General features: G+C 40.0%; 1 protein-coding gene across 10 annotated transcripts in view; it reads right to left on the reverse strand.

The window, feature by feature from the left end:
- The window catches only part of LOC143281300 (ral GTPase-activating protein subunit alpha-1-like), a 99,092-nt gene that overhangs the window by 51,881 nt on the left and 25,531 nt on the right, over positions 1-21,680 (reverse strand). For 9 of the 10 annotated variants that reach the window (XM_076586467.1, XM_076586472.1, XM_076586465.1 and 6 more), the window contains 17 exons: positions 20,747-20,820; positions 19,528-19,639; positions 18,092-18,214; positions 17,421-17,535; positions 16,690-16,845; positions 14,939-15,112; positions 12,357-12,476; positions 10,227-10,364; positions 9,075-9,251; positions 7,296-7,480; positions 6,733-6,831; positions 5,953-6,108; positions 4,889-5,020; positions 4,080-4,264; positions 2,765-2,873; positions 1,359-1,469; positions 121-189 (listed from right to left, as the gene is read on the reverse strand). In XM_076586467.1, coding sequence (XP_076442582.1) covers positions 121-189; positions 1,359-1,469; positions 2,765-2,873; positions 4,080-4,264; positions 4,889-5,020; positions 5,953-6,108; positions 6,733-6,831; positions 7,296-7,480; positions 9,075-9,251; positions 10,227-10,364; positions 12,357-12,476; positions 14,939-15,112; positions 16,690-16,845; positions 17,421-17,535; positions 18,092-18,214; positions 19,528-19,639; positions 20,747-20,820 — 2,235 coding nt within the window. The remainder of the gene's footprint in view (positions 1-120; positions 190-1,358; positions 1,470-2,764; positions 2,874-4,079; positions 4,265-4,888; positions 5,021-5,952; positions 6,109-6,732; positions 6,832-7,295; positions 7,481-9,074; positions 9,252-10,226; positions 10,365-12,356; positions 12,477-14,938; positions 15,113-16,689; positions 16,846-17,420; positions 17,536-18,091; positions 18,215-19,527; positions 19,640-20,746; positions 20,821-21,680) is intronic. The other variant, XM_076586471.1, reaches the window with a different exon arrangement.

A 21,680-nucleotide genomic window follows, 5' to 3' on the forward strand; every position in this document is an offset into this window, starting at 1 on the left:
TTTCTGCATCGCAGAAAGAGGAGGGGGGAGTACAATGACATACAATCTTTTCTAAAGTATCTAGCATGATAACCTGAAAAATCTGCAGTAGCTGTTCATGTTTTCCAGTCTATAACTCACCCTTTTCTCTTCATCGGACTTGGAACTTTCATGCGACTGGATGAGAGACGATATTGTTGTGGCGATTGCCTGAAATTGAGAAGAAAACAAACAACACTTCAGCTGCCATCATTCTTTGATAACTACTTTACACTGCAAAATACTGAAAATAATGACACACCCAAAGGAAGTGGGGGAGGCGTCGGGTTGGTGTTGTTGAGAGGGCCAGAAATAGAGGGCCCAGAGTGACTGCGAATCAATTTCGATCGTGCCCTAATTTTAGCCCGATATCCCAATCGAACCATATAATTATGTGGCCTGGTTCGAAATTTGACAAAAAACAAGAACACCAGAGAATCGACAGACAGACAGAAAATACGAAAAACTTAGCCGTATGGAGAGCACAGGAACAGGAGTCATAATGGCTGCCGGAAAAAAGAGGGCACTAGCCAGCGGGACAAAGGGGAGGTTACCTACTTCCGGGAGGTTATCGGCCATAGTTTCATTTTCTCCACATAGGCGGATAGTAGTTTGCACAGGCAGGAATGTCAGACCCCTGCCGGAGTCTGCACTAGTTGGGTCACGGTTAAGTATGTGTAATTAAATGACATTTTTCTATTTGTTTACTGAATCCAATTGAAAGAACTTGGTCATGTGTCAATGGGTTTGAAATTATGACGTGTGTGAAATTCTTGCAAAGTGCTGATGGCTGGAAGAGAGGATTTTCTTTAATTCAAGTGCCGAAGGCCTACATCTCAAACAAAAGACAACATTCAAATGAGAAAAAGGAAACAGAAAGAGAGACAAACAGGCAAAAAAATAATTGATTTTTCCTTTAAATCTACACACACACACACACACACACACACATATATATATATATATATATAGAGAGAGAGAGAGAGAGAGAGAAGAATAGATTAGAATAGATGTATATATATATATATAGAGAGAGAGAGAGAGAGAGAGAGAGAGAAAAGAATAGATTAGAATAGAATATCTTATCATCAAAAAAAATATATCAGGTTTATACGACAATAAAATGCATACATGTTAGGAAGAGAAACAGTTGTGGACAATATTTCACCAGCCATGGCTGAAATTCCTTTTTGTAAAAAAAAAAAACAAACCCTGCTAGGCTTCAGCGTTTGGACGACATAGGGGGGGATAAGCAGTCATAAAATCCACTTTATCTAACCTATCACCCCCACCCAAAGTATGCTGAATGAGAACCAAGACAAAAAAAAGCAAGGCTGCACCTCAGTGATCTTCTTTGGCATGTGGGGATGGTAGTCCAGCAGCCGGTCTATGTGGTCACACAGCAGCATCAGCATGTCTGAAGCCACCTTGGCCACCTTCTTGTTCACACACTGCAACAGTCAGTTTCAGCTTCAAGGAGGTGTCAAAACAACATGAGAGAGAGAAAAAAAAAGGGGGGGGGGGGTATGGGGGTGGAGAGCAGACGCCTGATCTTCATATAGACCCAACATGCTGGTCAGAGCCTTGAGAGCTTACCCTGGGGTTGTGTTTGTATTTTGTATTTCTTTTTATCACAACAGATTTATCTGTGTGAAATTCGGGCTGCTCTCCCCAGGGAGAGCGAGTCGCTATACTACAGCGCCACCCATTTATTTGTATTTTTCCTGCATGCAGTTTTATTTGTTTTTCCTATTGAAGTGGATTTTTCAACAGAATTTTGCCAGGAACAACCCTTTTGTTGCCGTGGGTTCTTTTATAGGCGCGAAGTGCGTGCTGCACATGGGACCTCGGTTTATCGTCTTATCCGCATGACTAGTGTCCAGACCACCACTCAAGGTCTAGTGGAGGGGGAGAACATATCGGCAGCTGAGCCGTGATTCAAACCAGCGCACTCAGATTCTCTCACTTCCTAGGCGGACGCGTTACCTCTAGGCCATCACTCCACTGTTATACATTAACATAAATTAGAATACCATAATTAAATCAAAACTGAAAAATTGAGGAGGAGGTACATTAAAACATCATAAAGTGAAAGACACAAAAAGGCAAATGACTGGAACAGAATAAGAATCTCCACAGTCCAGGCAAAATCTGTTAACAGTTACAAAATCACAGAACACAACTGCCTCTGCATCAAGGGTTTGTTTTTGACTGTTTTTTTTTTCGTTTTTTTTTTACCAAAAGTAACAAAATGTTTCAATAAAAGGACATGTATGTGTGTGTTCAAGAGCATGAGTTTTCACACACACACACACACACACACACACACACACTTGTGTGTGTGTGTGTGTGTGTGTGTGCGCGTATGCGTGTGCATGCATGCGTATGCACGTGCATGCGCATCTGTGCGTATGCATGCACACGACTTAGTGTGTGTACACCATCTGTTGAATGCCTTTGGGTACTAAAAAATATGCTCAGCAAGAAAAATGTAAACATACAACATACAAAAACATGTGGTGTAAATATCACTGCAGCCAGATTCTGAGCAGCTCTTTTTGCCATCACAAGCCTACCTCCACCAAGACATTCTTTTCCTCTTTTAAAACATGCTGTTCACCTGACCCCTCAACACCTACCCCCACCACCACTCCGATGCACACATGAGGTATATATATTCACATACACAGGAACTAACTTATTCACATGCACAAGCATATGTACGTGCACACACACGGAGTCTCACCATCAGAGCACCAAGAAGAACGTTGATAGCTTCCTTCATTTTGGGATGTTGGGAGTTGTGCGTCAGTTCTCCATACAGAAAAATCCCTATACTGCTCACAGCAACACATCTGCAGCATTCAAGACATTTGAAATGCCTTTTGGAGTGGCATTATGAGTGTAACAGTGGAATCCAAGTGACACGCTGTCCTTGCTCACTCATCTACCTCTCCCCATGCCCTCCTCCCTCCACATACACCAACATACCACTCCCACCCCATCCCTCTGTTGGTCTCTCACTGCATGCATGCAGTCACCTCCAGACCCACAGCCACTCATCTTCCATCTGATTTTTTTAAGCCACTGACATCTTCGAATCCGAAGGACAAGCATTACATGCATGCACTAACACACACACACACACACACACACACACACACACACACACACACACCATCTGCATACAGCAAAAACAATGCGTTAAGCCTCTTTAGTTTGTGCCTAAAGGGAAAGGGGGTTACTGTCAAGTTTATCACCAGTGTTAGCTTCTGTCAGCTGACCTCCCATATCAAACCATCATCAAGACAGTGTTATGGTTTATCTCCGTCAATACAAGCTTTTCTTTCCCACCAATAATCTGTTGATCTACTTCAGTCATGGAATATGTATTTTCATTTTCTATGAAACACCACTTCTTTGGATTCCAGTCTGTTTTGCTGCTGCTGCTGTTTTGTTTGTTTTCATGTTTTGTTTATGTTCTTGTGTTTTTTTCATTTCAGCTGCATTACTTCCATACTGCTTATCCCAAGTTATCCATACACAACCATGCCTAAACCTGTTCCTGTCACAGGCCCAGAGTCAGCCATTTGACATCTGATGATGGTCAAAGAGAAATGCCCTTGTAATTCTCAACAGTAAAAAGTTCTAATCTAAGGAGGGCCTGAATGGATAGAAGGATGGACTGATGGATGGAAGACAGGCAGACAAGGAATCAAAGCCCACTGATAACTGTTTACACTCCACCAGCTGTTGGATTCAGGCACCATGGCAAAAATTTGTTAAAACTTACAAATTCTGATCCAGTATTTATCAGTGAGGCCCTGTTTCAGCATGGTGTTACGTATGACCTTGGGAAAGGCACTTTGCTCGGTTTTCCTCACTCCATCCACGCGTGTGAGTGGGTACCCGACTTCAGCTGGGGAAGGCGTTAAAACAGCAGAGAGTGGGCTCTGCCTTTCTGTGCCAAGCCCTAGACACAGTGGATATGAATTCACTGCCCCGGCAGCCATAAAAAGCTGTAGGACCTTCCGAACTCAGCCGCTGGGTGGAGAGCTCACCTGGCCAGACCAGCTGGCTCACGTTTGCCGGCCTTGAGCAGCAGGTCAATGATGCGGTCTTTGAGGTCGTCGGCCTCCACCAGGGCAGTGGTGAGGAGACTGGACTGGAGGACCGGCACCTCCATGTAGTGGTTGGGGAACGACAGCAGGGTGCCCAGGATGGACACCGCCTCTGCCCTCGGCGGCTGTGGACAGAGGACAGGGTCAGTGAGTTCCTTCGTCTGTCTGGATTCATATGCTGTCCTCAGCAACGTTCTTTTCTTTTGGAAAGTCTTTAACACTGCTCTGTTTCTCTTAATGTCTTTGTGTGTGTCTCTCTCTCTCACACACACACACACACACACACACTCGCTCACACACACACAGACACACAACACACACTGTCCTCTCTTGCTCATTATCTACTGATCTCTGACATAACTTTATGCAATCACTGCACTTCAGAATGTTTAACTGTATGCTCTGCACTACCTATGCAGTCATTCTTTTTTCTTTCTTTTTTTTTTTTTATCTCTGGAGATGCAAATAATCTTTACCATCATCAGAAAAAATCTCAATCATTTATTCTTTCTGTCTAAGTACATCATAGTTAACAATAACTTATAGCCTACAAGTGGAAGCAAATTCAACTTCCTTCTTCTTTAACAACCTCTCCTCAAACCCCGCTTCACCCCACCTACACACACACACTTTCCCCCATATCCCAATAAATCCTATAACACAGTAAGGACCTAAGCAATGGTTCTTGCATGGTTCAGTCTCTCCCTGCACAATGTTGACCATGGAAACATGCAGCAGTTGCCACCCACCTCTTTATAATCTACAGCAGAGATGATTGTGCCTGCAGCGTTGATGAAGTCGAGGATGAGCATGATGGACCCAGGCAGTTGGAAAGAGAAAAAGCGAGGACCACAGTTGCTGACCAAGACATTGGGCACATCCTACAACACAACCATCAGGTGTCAGTCCGCAGCAAACCAAAACAATCGCTGGTTGACCAACTGTCCTACCGTGTGTGTTTGAAAGTGTGTGTGTATGTGGTGTGTGTGTGTGTGTGTGTGTGTGTGAAAGTGTGGGTGTGTGTGTGTGTGTGCATGTGTGTGCATGTGTGTATGTGCACGTGTACAAGTACATATTTGTGCAGTCACATTGAATTCCCAACAAAAGGTTCACACTATCATACTTATCAAGCTATTAGGAAATTTCCTTTTCATTCTAAACAACAAGAACAAGAAGAAATCCCACTTCCATGACAAACATACAAACCCAGTTTGTATACTGAATTTTATCCATCCAATCCTTTTTTGCAGTGAAAATGGTATGTTGTCAACATATCAGATTCAACACTTCTGACTGATTTTGACATCAGTCACTGACAGGCACAACAGCCGAAGTGGTTAAGGCGTTGGACTTTCAATCTGAGGGTTCTGGGTTCGAATCTTGGTAATGGCACCTGGTGGGTAAAGGGTGGAGATTTTTCCGATCTCCCAGGTCAACATATGTGCAGACCTACTAGTGCCTGAACCCACTTCGTGTGTATACGCAAGCAGAAGATCAAATACGCACACTAAATATCCTGTAATCCATGTCAGCATTTGGTGGGTTATAAAAACAAGAACAAACCCAACATGCACACCCCAGAAAACGGAGTATGGTTGCCTGCATGGCAGGGTAAAAACAGTCATACACATAAAATCCACTCGTGTACAAACAAGTGAACGTGGGAGTTGCAGCCAACAAACGAAGAAGAAGAGCAGCAGTTATCAGGTTGTTAAACTCCAATGTTTGTCCACATGATAACCTTTCTATGTAGGCGACCTTTGAAGCAGGCTACCCAGTCCATGCTTTGGGATGTATCCTGTGCAGAACTGACCTGATCACTGGACACCAGGCCTGAATGCAGGACATTGTAGAAGCGGGCCAGGAGGGCTCTGGAGGGAGGCACTTGGTGTGGTCGCAACATCATCTGACAGATCAGCTGGTAGGCCCGCAACTTGCCCTTCTTGAACTTGTTGCCCAGTTGTAGACACTGTTCAAGAAAACAACACAGAACGCAAACATCGCTGTTAAAAGAAGTGATCATGAACAGCAGCAGCCACAACACATGTACAATACTTATTTAGATGCTGGGTGACTGTTTTCCCAAGAACTTATTTCAAAAATTCTTGTTTACACACTGCATAAATCAGTTAAGAGAACAGGTTAATTACACTGAGTCTCTCCATCTCTTTCAGTTTTATCTTTCTATGCCACCATCTTCTTTTTTCATTACACACTCTTTACTTTTTCTATATCCGTCACCCTCTACCACAATAATACTATATGCTCATGATCACCTTCAAACATGTGGAAACAATCATAACCACACACACTCAACCTCCATCTAAAAACACTTATAGTGAATAGACGTTAAACTGAAGATAACACACTCAACCATACATCATCTGACACAAGGACTCCAATCATGCAAACTCAACGTTATCTCCTTTGAAAAATATCTTCCTTTACAATGACACTATAACTAAGCAAACCAGAATAGCAACAACACTGACCACCACACACATGCATGCACACACGCACACACACACATACATACACATGCGCACACGCATGCAGACACGCAAGCACACACACACGTGTACATAATGTTTACCTCAAATAGCCAGGAAGCAAAGATATGTGAGGGAGGGATAAGTTCAGAGGGAGGTGGAGATGACATGTTGTCTGGGGTGACACCCAAGTTTTCACTTATCTGAAAGTGAAACGTTCAGAACACATAGTTAAGTCACAATGCAAAGGGGAAAAAGCTTTTACCACCCTACACCAACAAGATTACAAGCTAACGAAAACCTGTCTGATAGCAGAATTTACAAAATGTGGGATCAGATGTATTTCAACAAACAGGGGAAAACCACACTCACATTATGTGCTTTGTTATATTGTGACTATAGGTGGTTTTTTGTGGGTTTTTTTTTTAGGTTATCATGACAATTGCACAAGTCCTAGTCTCTGTCTTTCTTTCTCTCTCTTAAACACACACACACACACACACACACACACACACACACTCAATCACATTTATGCACTTATGCAGCTAGAACAAAAGACAACCCTAACTTAGCCAAAGTGCACACACACACACACACACACACACACACACACACACACACACACACACACACACACTTATACAAGAAGAAACAAGCCAGGTCTCACCCTGAACAGAGTGTCAAGGAGATCACAGAGGTAGACAAAGACAGTTTCATGAATATCAGGATCTTCTATTTTGTTGATGTCACCCAGGCAACCTAGCATGCGTTGCCATAGCACCACAGCCACATCCGGCGTCCACCCTGGCAAGGTGCCCCCTGCCATCACGCTTTTGTTTTCCAGCAACGAATCTGAAAGACAGTCAACTGCACAGTGGATATCAATATCAACAATTCTCTTTTCTTTTTTGTTTGTTCACAAACTGCTCCCTCCACTCATCCTCACCCCCCTACTCCTTCCTCCCACCATTCCCACATGGTAAAAAAACAAAAACGCACCAGATGATGAGATGCCTTTGAATCAAGTGAGTTTACTCTTTCAATGAAAGTATTCTGCAACAGATCATCGGAGAGTTCCACGGCCATTTTGGATCTTGCGCACGCACATGTAACTTTCACCAAAATCACCAGCAATGTGAAAGGCAATCGACATAGACAAAAGCAGCAAACATGAGCTGTTCTTCAGTTGATAGCCTCCATTGCTATACACAATAAGAAAACCAAAATATAAAACAAAAGGTAAAAAAAAAAAAAAAAAGCTGCTGTTTCGCTCAATCCACCTCTCAATTGCCTTTGTTGCTTGCAATTTTGAAATCCAATCAACTTCAAGAACACAGATCATGTGATGCACCTATATAAGTGAGCATGAAACTCTCCAGCAGTCTAATTAGTCAGAACTGTGGGAAACAGGACCTGAAATGGAAATAACTGCTGCTCCTTCAGATACATACTCCATGTCCACAGACATACAACACAACTTAGCCCACAGAACAAGGAAGGTCAGGAGTTGTATTCAGCAAAAACATGTATCTCCAGTAGCTGTTCTTTTACAGGCAACTATCTAGCATAGTATAAAACATGTATCTCCAGTAGCTGTTCTTTTACAGGCAACTATCTAGCATATCTTTTACAGGCAACTATCTAGCATAGTATAAAACATGTATCTCCAGTAGCTGTTCTTTTACAGGCAACTATCTAGCATAGTATAAAACATGTATCTCCAGTAGCTGTTCTTTTACAGGCAACTATCTAGCATAGTATAAAACATGTATCTCCTGTAGCTGTTCTTTTACAGGCAACTATCTAGCATATCTTTTACAGGCAACTATCTAGCATAGTATAAAACATGTATCTCCAGTAGCTGTTCTTTTACAGGCAACTATCTAGCATAGTATAAAACATGTATCTCCAGTAGCTGTTCTTTTACAGGCAACTATCTAGCATAGTATAAAACATGTATCTCCAGTAGCTGTTCTTTTACAGGCAACTATCTATCATAGTATAAAACATTTTACTAATATTAATCTCTCTTGACTGAAACATTTTACAATTATCAATCTCTCTTAATCTGTATCAGAACCATTCATCAGAACCATACATGTTCAGACCTGCACTTCACCTCTTGCAAAATGAAGCCAAAGCCCTACCAACAGAGCACCTAATACTTACACACAGCTTGTGAAATGACATCTTCAAAACTGTATAATTCTAAGGTGAATATGAGATATCAGAAAAACAGGTATTTTTAAGAGGGGGAAATAAAACTCCATTGTTTCAGCCACCTTCATTGGAAGCAAAATACCTGTCCTAAAGAAAAGTCAACAGGATATTGATTGGTTTGCATTTGCCAAGTGAGGCATGTCCAAGAGAAAAGTAACAAAGGTGTTGAGTGGTCAGCTTTTGAGCCATATTCAAATAAAAAGTAACAAGGGTGTTGACTGGTTACCTTTGCTGAGAGAGGTATCCTGATTGGAGGCCACCATGTCTATGTGCAAGGAGTCTCTGTCTGGGGTGGGACTGTCTTTGGGTTGGCTATCAGAAATCAGCTCTGCTGGGGACGGGGACCGACTGCCGGACTTGGAGCGAGCAGACTGCATAGATGTTGGGGAAGGAGTGCATGATTCTGCACACACAACAGATCATCAGTCAATTAAAACTGGTCAACAGGTTATCAACCAAAGCAAGAACAAGAAGAAAGCAAACAAACAGTAGCTTTTAAAAAAAAAAAGTTTTCAAGAGTTGAAAGCCATGATTAAAATGGGTCATAAAACTTTGCAATAAATGAAATACTGGCAATGCTAATGTAATGGGGGATTCACACACACGTTTTTCTGAAAGGCAAGGGAATACTGATCAGCTCAACAAATCAATCCATCATTACAGTCACTGTCAACAAACCTCTTTACCGATTTAATCAACCAACCATTCTGTTCAATGTCTGAAGTCTACCATACATATTTCCTTTCCACAATGCACATATATATCTAGTCTGCTATCCCTGACATTATTTAAGAACTATACAAAAAGCAACTGTGTGTGTAAACTTAGTGTTACCCACAGAAACAGTCTACAAAGGTCAAACAAATTAAGGAAACCATGCCCTGATGTCATCTTTTCCAAAACCCTGTTTGTTTTTTTAAGACCAAAAGAAAAACACAATAAAAGCAAATGGCTCATTTTCTGGTTCTGCATGCACCTTGAATAACAAACTTCTAAAAAAATAATTACCAAGAAATAAAATGTCTTCTTCTTTTTTCTTCTGCTTTCACTCGTATGCACACGAGTGGGCTTTTACGTGTATGACCGTTTTTACCCCACCATGTATGCAGCCATGCTCCATTTTCGGGGGTGTGCATGCTGGGTATATTCTTGTTTCCATAACCCACCGAACGCTGACATGGATCACAGGATCTTTAACATGCGTATTTGATCTTCTGCTTGCATATACACACGAAGGGGGTTCAGGCACTAGCAGGTCTGCACATATGTAGACCACACACAAACGATAACCTCCAAACTGACCCCTATTCCCTGGTCACTAAATAATAATAATGACGATGATGATGAATGGTGCAGTCTCCAACACAGGGCTACTAACCTCTGGCTGGATGGAAGTACTCCTCATGAGAGTTCTGATTATCACTGCCTGGAAAGGAGGCCAGTTCTGCTGTACAAGTACACTCAGCATTGATGTCTGCCACCTCCGGGTCCTCCAGCCCCTGACCTGCCAGAGACTCTGCACCACGACACGCAACCCCTCAGTTAGCTGGTCTCTCAGTTCGTTTCAGTATGTTGTGTGTGTAGGTGAGGGTGGAGTGAGTGAGTTTGTGTGTGTGTGTGTGTGTGTGTGTGTGTGTGTGTGTGTGTGAGAGAGAGAGAGAGAGAGAGAGAGAGAGAGTGTGTGTGTGTGAGAGAGAGAAACAGAGAGAGAAAGAGTGAGAGTGTGTGTCTATGTGTGTGCACGTGAATGTGTGTGTGTGTGTGTGTGTGTGTGCGTGTATTTCTTTAATGTTCAACAAAAATACAAATTGCTCAGGACAAAAACTAATGAATTATTATACATATATAACACATTTTATCAAAGTAGTAAAAACTGTGCACTTCTGATTCAACCTAAACTTCTTGTTTTTTCTGTATTTAGAAAACAGAATCACAAACAACAATAAGCATTCATTAAAATAAAACTAAAAAAAAAAAACTATTAGTTTCACAATTACAAGCATTTCAATTTTTGTGGGATCCTTGCTACCATTTAGCACTCAAACATATATTGGTTATTAATAAAGGAAGTTGCTTCTTCCCATTCTAACTGCTCTATCTATCTGAAGTACATTTGCATTATCTGTTCTAAGTACAATAGCATCTACTGGAATCTGCTTTCATGCTCTCTTTCTTTATCCCATCTCTCACACAGATCACTGTCTTTCAACTACAAACAGTATCCAATAACTATGCTTCCTTCTGAAAAATCTGTGTCAGACAATTCTTCTTTTTTTACTCTTTTATGTCTCGATTTTGTATGTCTTACGTCTCAGCTGTGATGTGGGAATGGGTGGTTTTCTGATATGCTTTTGTCCTTGTGAAGAATAATGTGCAGTTTCCATCTTATGGTCATGGCCTGAAATGACCTTCCCAGTCAAATCAAGTCAAGATATTCATATATAAAAGTGGAGAAAAACCATTTTCAAACTTGTCAAATCCCATAAGGAAAACTCAGGTCATGCTTGAAATCGACCACGGTTAAATCCAAATCAGAAACAGCAAAATCGAAAAATCAGAGTAATACAGAAAAGAGACTCAATAAATGAGGAAAAAGAAAAAGAAGATAACTTATCTACCAAATTGTTACTATGGCATTCAATGTTGACTTCACACTCATGCTCAAGCACACCAGACACTGAGGGGTTTCAGATGTGTTATGAAGTGGGAACAAAATCATACACACTGACCACACTCCCCACTTACTGGACAGAAAAAGATCCATGATGCCATCACTTGTCAATTTCACTTTTAAGGTTCACCCACATATTAAACCAAATCATAATAATCCTTCCAAAACCGCTCTGCTCAAACAAGATGCCGCTATCATATTTCCTACAACTGGCTTGGACATAAGACATAAACTGAATGCACCGTGTGTGTTTATGTGTTCGTGGTCTGTGTATGCATGTTCCTACATGTGGGTGTGGATGTATGCCAGATCAAGTATACAACCACATGCTTGTATACACATACATACATGTACATGTGTGACCTATGAGAGCACGAGTGCACACTGTAACCTAGAATCATGCATATGACCCTTTACTGCCATGCCACCAAGCTATCTGTGGAAATATCACATCAAGTCATTGCCCATCATCTTGACATTGTCTCCCCTTACCTTTGTGTGTGTGTGTGTGTGTGTGTGCAAGCATCTGAGCTCATCCATAGTTTCAACTTGTTTAATGTTGTGAAAATGTGCATGACCATTGAGAAACATTCTTGATGATAGACAGACTTACACATTCTCTTCCTCTTCTGAACAATATTTGCAGTGGCAATGGAGCCACTGTATAATGAACATTCACTTATAGTGTAACACCCTACAACTAGCTCAAATGCTTATCACAAAACACACTCGAACAAGGCAAAAAAAAAACAACCCCAAAACATCCCACAAACTGGAAACCTCATTCTACACAAAACACCACAGTAAACACTATTCCGTGCGGAATAGCCAACATACCAACTGGCTGGGCTGCAGATGGTTGGTTATCTACGTCGCCACATGCAGTTAGAGTGGAGTTATCAACATCAGCATCATCAGCACACCCACTGTCATTACTGTGGCTAACAAAACTGGCCCCTGACAGGAGACAAGAGGCAACGCCATGTGACACAACCACACCCACAAGTGCTTTGCACGGCAACAGACACACACATACATCAACCATCATAAGGCAGGCACAGACAGAAAGATACCAATACAAACAGACAGGCACAGACAAAAGGACATCAAGGACAGACACGGAGTGAGTGGTAGCACAGGACATACTGACAGAATGGGACAGGCTTAGATCAAAGATCTGTGACAGGTACTAGACAAACACACAGTACTGGCAACAAGTGATCGACAAACATGCTCCACAAACATCAAAAACAAATCCATGACACAGAGCTGGTGCTAGCTCATCAACAGCATATGAAGATACATTCATGTAGATAATGAGACACAGAAACATAACATGTCACATACACAAAAAAGAACTGCAGTTTACACACAGACTGTCAGAATGGGACAGTGAAAGATAAGTGCATTATATGGAAGAGATTGACACCAACAACAAGAAGGGATAGGAAGGGGACATACTCATGGACAAATCAATATTATTGAACAAATAAACAATATTGGAGAGTGACTGTACATTGTATGTACCTCAACAATAAATACTTTTAATGCATGTATCCACAATACAGTACAGACTACTTTAGGATCCTCAAGACAGCTAAGAATTCTCAAAATAACACAGGTTACACAATACAGCAAACAATACAAAAACAGTACACAGACCATTATACATACAAAGCTATAATACAGAACACAACACAGGCACAATCTTAACTTCACAAGATACACATAGGTAGATCAAACAAGAATTTTCACAATATACTACATGATCCAGACTGTATAGCCACAGTTAATTAAGGGAAAGGGGCTGCCACAAAATCTACAAATCCACAACACTGAACAGACTCCAAGGCACAATTCAAATAGATCAAGACACCAACAGATTTTAACACTGTGGTAATTAATCCAACACAATAAAGACTGACAAACAACAAATTCAGTAAGTTGCACAATATCCCACACAAAGTTAAAAATAACATTTAAAAAAGTGCAGAACAAAGGACATGCGTCAACACAAAACTCAATCAAAGGATCAGTTCACACTGACACATGTTTACATACAAGCTGTCTGGTTAAAAATGACACAGAAGAGAGGAGACGACACACCAAAAACAAAAACAGAAATAATCCTTCAACCACAAGAAGTCACAAAGAGGCAGATGGGAGGCAAGACAGAGATATTCACTCACAAAATAAAAGAGAAAAGAAATTATCACATCAAAGTCACAAAACTGCAAGCAAATATGTTATACTTGGTTTCTAAAGTTATGATAAACCACTGCCAAATTGATTTCAATCTTCCAATCATTATATAATTTCTGTTCACACACAAACATAGACACAAACACACACTCATTCTGTCTCAATTATTTTTTTGATTCAGGCATGTATGCTTTTGATAAACACAAAAGATACCCTCAAAAAACAAACTGTGCACATCACTTTAAATTTTGCAGACACATGAAACTGAACATAAAATAATCCATCTAACTTCATCAGAAAGAAAACATAAAAACCCGAACAAGCAGAAAACACACAAATGATTTTTGGCCTGTGTTAAATGCTGAAGCCATCCGGGCACAACTGTTTTTTGTTTGTTTGTTTTAATACTGTCAAATTTTTAAGTGCATACAAAGTTGAGGTTTTTGTTTATTATTATTTTGATGGGTCAATTCCACTGTATATCTGCATCATATTCCATGGATCACTTTTCTTGTTCTCTTCTTCCTTCCAGTTGAAAACTTCAACCATGTCAAATGAGGACTGTTCAAGAACATGGTTTTAGATTCACTACCCAAAATATTTAGAACTCACTGGCACTCACTGTAAGCACCACTCCAACTCTAAGCAAATTCAAAATCAACATGAAGACCTGTTTACTTTGCCAAGCATTCTCTTCGTTATATTGCAGGCTGTGTGTCTGTGGGTGGCTGAGTGCCAGTGGCGTCAGTGCATAAATTGTGTGAGTGGAGTGTGTACAGCACATTAAGATTATATGTTTTATAAAAATGATTCATTATCATCATTATTCTATGAATTCAACTGATAAGAGTAAACTGGAACTGTCAAGAAAAATTACAGAACTTTATACTGGCCATACAACTCTCGTCATGTCTGGTAACCTAACGCTGCTCACACCCTATACAATGCTGGCATTCAGCTTCCAAGATGAAGTGCAAACACAGGCCAAAAATCATGAATGTTAAAATAAATCTTTCAAATTATCAAACATTTGCTCCTCAAGTAAAAAATCACAGTTGTTTTAACTTTAATTTCTCCTCAAATACAGTAGCTAAAAAAAATTTAAAATAAAAAAAGTGCTGCAACTACTGATAACTTTCCTTACAGAAAAAAAAAGGTACAGCACTCTGCAGAGATAACAAAAGTAGATTCACTGCCACACCATTCCACTAGCCTACCTCTCAGCTTCTCAATGAGCTCGCGAGGGTCAGCAATATTGCCCTCACTACTGCTGCGAACCAGCACATGCACTTCAGAGGCATCAGAAGCGGAGCGCGAGTGGGCCGGAGACGGCTCACCACTCAGGGACCGCTGCTTCGTCAGGTCGGGCCGACTTCGGTTTCCCCCAGCCCCTGGGGAGCAAGTCAGTACAGATAATGTGTCTTACTCCTACCACGTAGCTACCACGTAGGCTGTTAAGTGCGCTTAATAATTTTCTTTGTTTTCTTTATCACAATGGGCAACAGACTTCCTGCTACTGTCCCTATAATATAATCTTTTAAACTAAATGAATACTGTCAGATTACCATTTCTTCTTTTCTTTCTTTTATTATTTGTTGCTTACAGTCCAGCTGACCACATTATGCCATTTAAGGGCTGAAAAACTGAACATCAATTCTGTAGTATCTGGAAAAAAAAAAAAAAAACAAAAAAAAAAACACCATCAAAAAACAAACAAAAACATATGAAAAAGAAAATTTAATCACAGGTGCCTAAAACATGCCACAGACACTGACCTTTCTGTCAATTTTTCAACAGAAGATTAGAAAAAAAAATTTTTTTTTTAATTAATTGAATTTTTTTTTTTTAAACACCAATAATAATGCAGAGCTGGATATGTACAGATGCTTAACAGTTATACATTATGATATCCCAGTATAATAAGCAGTGGAAAATCTCAGACACCTTTTTCAAGGATAAGAAAGGGTGGAGAGGAGTATGATGCACTTTCATTCCTTTCATTCCTTATCAACAGCCTATATCATAATCATAAAACCACCATCGCAAAATGAAAACATCTCCTACAAGGTGCTGCATCTCTTCAATGTTCTGCCACAACAAAAAGATTTCATAAAATTTTTGTGAGACATATGCCAAGACCTAAACCATTAAAAAAAAAACAAAAAATAAAAAATAAAATAAATAAATGAGGTAAATCCAAGGGATGTAACTCTTTTAGACTGAACAATGTCCTGTGGGAGAAGAACTTTTCTCGTAACTACTGCCCTGAACAAAAGAGGGAAAACAAACAATGGTTTGAGGAGTAGTAATACACCTTGAAATTTCATCTATAAGCCTCTAATGTGCTTAATTTCACTGTCATGGGAAATAGCCCACTATGGTTTGAGGAGTAGTAATACACCTTGAAATTTTATCTATAAGCCTCTAATGTGCTTAATTTCACTGTCATGGTTAATAGCCCACTATGGTTTGAGGAGTAGTAATACACCGTGAAATTTCATCTTTATTCTTCTGATCTCCAAGCGCATGTGCGTTGCACAAACTGGGAAAAAGACTCTTCTTACAGAGATATGAAGAAAAATAATCAGAATTTCACTGCAGTTAGTCAAATACACAGTGTTTTCTTCAGCAAAATGTATCCATGACATGATTGTTTTGTGTGTGTGTGTGTGTAACTCTTAAGTGTGTGTGTGTGTGTGTGTGTGTGTGTGTGTGTGTGTGTGTGTGTGTGTGTGTGTATGTGTGTGAAAATAAGTTGGTTGAGTGGTGTCATGATGTCTGTTTCCAGTGAGCGTAAATTAATTCAATTACTATGTCATTCACAGCCAATGAATTTTGTGCATGTAAAGTGCTTCGAGCTCTATTTGAGAAAAAGCACTGAACAAGTGTTCCTTTCTATCATGATCATCATCATCATCATTTGCTTGGACTGGAACCAGAGCATGTGAGGCAAGTAACCAAACCTTACCGTCACTTCTGTACTTCCCCCGTTCAAAGGCCGGGGTTGTCTCTGGGGTGGGAGCACTGTTTGTGGAGCTGCGCAGTGTGTTGGTCATCTGTCCGTCACTACGACTCCACCCCCTGGCGAAGCTCTTCTCCGCACTGGACTTCACTTTGGTCGACTCTGAAAGCAAGTCCACTGTCAGTGGGCAGTGATACACATGAATACAAATCCCTTTGTTTTTTCAACTGAGCTAAGGCACCAGCTTCTTCCTTCATGATCAGCTTACCTACAATGAAGAAAAAAGCTTCCTGAAATTACGTTTAATCTAACTTACTGTGACACACTGTGCAAACTCAAGCGGGGGTCTGATTCCTGCCCTGTGCAAACTATTTCTCTGCTCATGTGGAGAAACTTAAAGTAGTTGCAGCTAGTGACCGTCACTGTCATATCACTTCCCTTCTTGGTAGTGTAATTCTGATACAGAAAAGTAAATATCAGAGGGAAAGTAATACTGTAATCAATAGCAACTATCAATTACAACTGTGTTCCATTTCATACAGTAACATGGAAAACATATCATACCCAGAAATAACCTAAATGCAACCTCATTAGTCCATCCATTTAGACGAAGGAGAAAAGAATGAAAAAGAGAGCAAATGTGCGCATTCCCATAAGTGCAAAAACATGCAAATTTCTTTACTAACCTTGACACCAGCACAATATAGCAGCTCAAGGCAGACATTTTCAACACTCACCTTTTCCTCTTCGCCGCTTCTCCTTCTGTTCACTGAGGCGCTCAAGAGGCAGATCAAGGAGATCGAGGCCATAAACCTGCCTTGCTAGGACCCGGGTCAGGGTCTCCATGGTTTTCTGGTCAATGGGACGGAAACGTCATTAAGTACTTCTGTTCTTAAATGCTTGAATATGTATATAGAACCTATCTTCAAAGGGAAAAAAAATTGTTTCGAAAATTGCACCAAAACATACTATACCACTATGCATCAAAAAAAGGAAACTTTTTGAATGCAACAGACACAATGGAATGTAATATTCACTGTTTAGTTAAATATATGTACAGTGTCAAACCACAGCAAACTACAACCTGTGTTCCTACTCTGTGAGGCCAATCTTTGTCGTTAACACTGTACTAAGACAACCCCCCGACCATGACCAGCCTTGTCAAATCAATTCTTGTTGGAAGCTACTCTCTCCCACTCTCCTCCCTAAACCATAGTTTTATACCGGTTATATATATATATATATGTATACACACACACACACACACACACACACACACACACACACAAGTGGGGACTGAATCTAGACTGAATGAGCACAGAGTGCACACACGCATTTCATTGTCTATGAGGTTTGTGTGTTGATTGTTCCAGTACACACAAATAGCAGTAAATTAATTCTGACTCACTGCCCACTCCTTGATCAGTTCAATCCAGGACGTCAGAGATGAAAGAACAGACAGGAACTCATCCCAAAGATCTGTGGAGATCAGCACATTCAGGTTGGCCTTGATCCACGTCACGATCAGAGTCTGCACACAGCCACAAACTCTTCACTGTCCAATTGGCATACATGTCTGCAACAATCAGCAAAAAGCTGTTTTAACTCATTCAACCCTGCACCCGCCTACTCACCATTCTCTGCCTGAGCATGACTAGCAGTTGGTTGAAGAAACTCGTTCACTTAAACCAGTTCGTCAGCTCGCTATTGTGCATTCATTAAACTGGTAAGGAAGGGGAGTAACTGGAAGTTCTTTCCTAACAGGCATGAGAAGTTCCGCTCCAAAAATCTAACAATTGTGTGTTTATCCCATTTTCTGCATCGATATGGCAATACATCAAAGGTTTGCCGCTGCACAGGTGTGCTCGATAAAATTATGATGGACTCTTACAGCGAATTCAACTCAGACAATGACAATTTGACTTGTGATGCATCTGATAATTCTTGAGAAAGTGAAGGAGTTGAAATTAGCAAACGGTCTGGACAAAGTGGCAGACATTTGAATGAAGAAGATAGGCCACAGCCTTCAACATCAACGGGAGCTGACATTTTACAATTTCTATTTTTGATTTAAAGTTACAAGTAAAATATCACATCTCTTCTCGTCTTGAGACTTTAGAACTTGTATCAAAATGATACTTCAATCATTGTGAGAAGTTTGGTAGCTATTGGTCGAGCGGTTGCTATAAAATTGTGCCTGAAGTGAAGCACCCCTCCCTGTTGATGCCGCCAGGCCAAAACACACCATGCTGGGAAGGCTCACAGGCAGAAAACCTAAAAGGGCTGAAATGGTTAAAAAAAAAAAAATAAATAAAATAAAAAAAATTTAAAAAAGCCCTTGGTCTACCAGTAAAACAGTGCCTGTTTTCTTTCTATTTCAATAAATGCAGTCTGTATACATCACATATAAGAGTTTCAATGTCAGACATAAAAAATCATGGGCCCAAGCACTTACTATCTTATAATTTGCAATAAAACATAGACCTAATTAAAAGAATGTTAAACAAAAAGCCATTATTCTGATTTGTATCTCGCATTTCCTTGTACAATCTTGATACAGAACTCATTTATTATTAAATTCTTTAATTTGATTGTGTTCTGATCTGAACCCAGCGACTAAACAAGATCCACACTAAATCTTGCACAGGCAATTCAATGTAATGAGTATATAACTGAAACTTTCCAACATGTCTGTAATCACCATTATGTGTGACTGGAAATTTAAACAAAATTCTTCCTCCAAAACACATAACATTCTTCCTCCAAAACACCGATTTCTTCCAACAAACACGCAAGAGTATCTTCATCGGCACCAACTACAAAACTGTCCACGGCAGTGGTCACCTGAAAAATGGGCTGAGCAAGGCGGCCACCCAACGATCGATGCCTCTCCTTGGGAGGCACACTCTTCAGGACTCCTGATGTGATGGACAGCAGCACTTTCAGCATCTGCTCCCTGCCACACCAATCAATTCCTCTGGTAATTTGAAAATGTCACAATACAAAATTACAACCAACTGGACAGGACAACTAGAAAGTCGTTTGTTAAGTACTGTTTTATTGTACAAATATAATAACGCTAAATATGCGACGGATGTCTCTGCAGGTAGAAATTTAAACATTGTAGCATGAATTAGAATGAATGCCTTTCAGCGCAGGCAACGAATAAATGAAGAAACATCAAGCACAGACTGTGTCAAAAATAATTATAAAAGTAAAACAAAATGAAACAACAACAACAGAAATGGATAAATATACAAGGGCATCTGTATACTTAAGATAGACAAACAACTACATATGGAATAAACAAGTTTTGTGACTATCAAATCAATCACCTCCCCGCTTTCTTTCCTGTTCAAATATTCTATTTGTTCAACTTCAGAATCATGACTGTCACATGTTACTGATGATGGAGCACTGGGCTGCAACAAACATGAACAAAAAGGAAAAACAAGACAACAGACATAAACTCGAAGCTTTTTTCTTTTCTTTTTTTTCAACAGTATTTTTGCACAAAACAAAAATAATTATCAGTCAAATACATAACCTGAATCATAAATTCTAATAACAATTTGTGCCCACATTGAGTAAAACCCTCTCACAATCTCAACAGCTCAGACATAAATGGATCGACAACAAACACTGACCACCCTACACCTCACCTCAAGAAGAAAATCACAGCAGTTCATATTCGTACTCTTTACCTATTTCTGAGTTCTATATTTCTACAAATACACACATATAATAAAGTTATACATAAGAAAGTTGTCTCTACATTTTGATATACTGATGGGGAAAGCAGGTTTTCAATTATCAATGACTGGAACAAGTAAGCAGTTTCCTTTCTGCAAATATCCAATGTTTACAATTAATATACTGAACATTTGTTTTGTTTGTGCCTTTTAACTGAAATAACGTTTAATAAAATGTAACGACCTTCTTCACTTGTATCTGGCAGTTTATATGCAACTTCATTCTTTTCTGCCAAACTAATTTTAAAGTTTGAAGTAGCTACGTTATTAAATTAACATGACTTCACACTGCAAATTAACAACTGACTTACCATGTCTTTTGGTTCATGTTTGTATTCATCACAACGTGACGATAGATGTTCAACACCCTTTTGCATAGATCAACCTGCCATGAATACAAAAAACAGATGTCACTATAAAACTTTTTCTGACAACAGATGTCACTATAACCCTTTTTCTTACTGACAAAAGACGCAATTTTTAAACAGATCTGTTAGGTGTTCAGTTAAAAAAAAATCTGTGTAATACTGCATAGTTTATTTTTTTCAGTAAATTTTGCAGGAAATGTGGACTGCCCTGCCCACAGAGCACACATCAAAATGGCCAAAACTGCTCTCTGAGCTTTTGACATGCACATACCTCTTTATTTTTCACTTACCAAAGTGGATTCTACTATCTTTAATTTTTATTTCATTTTATTTCATTAACAACCATTACTACTTGTACCTGTTCCTTTTCATCCCACTGGTTCTTAGACTTTCATCATCCATCAACCATTTTAACCTCCATCCCTCTTGTCTTTCTGTGCTTTCTTGGTTCCTTTGCATGCTTCCACACATGCACACTCACACCATGCACGCTTGCATGCATGCATGTGCACGCACACACAGAGACACACAGGCACACACACACACACGCATGCACGCACGCACAGACACACACGATGCAGAACCAGCAGCACTAATTGTTGTAACTGTTTACATTATTGCTTTTCAAGCTTCCTCCCCATAATTGTCACTATATGACAAAAAGCAGTCATAAATAACCTGAAACAAGAGAGGCAAGGCCTTCAAAACTCACTTGTGATACACTTTTAAAAAAATCCAAGCTTTTTATGTATTGAGTATAATGCATTTACGGTTATATTTATATTTTTTGTATTCTCTAAACTTGGCACTTTGATCTGATATCCGACCCAACAAAAGATCTGTCATTATTATCATTTTTTGTTCAAACAGGAACTTC

The sequence above is a fragment of the Babylonia areolata genome, chromosome 4 (assembly GCF_041734735.1).
Source record: "Babylonia areolata isolate BAREFJ2019XMU chromosome 4, ASM4173473v1, whole genome shotgun sequence".
Lineage (NCBI taxonomy): Eukaryota > Metazoa > Mollusca > Gastropoda > Neogastropoda > Buccinidae > Babylonia > Babylonia areolata.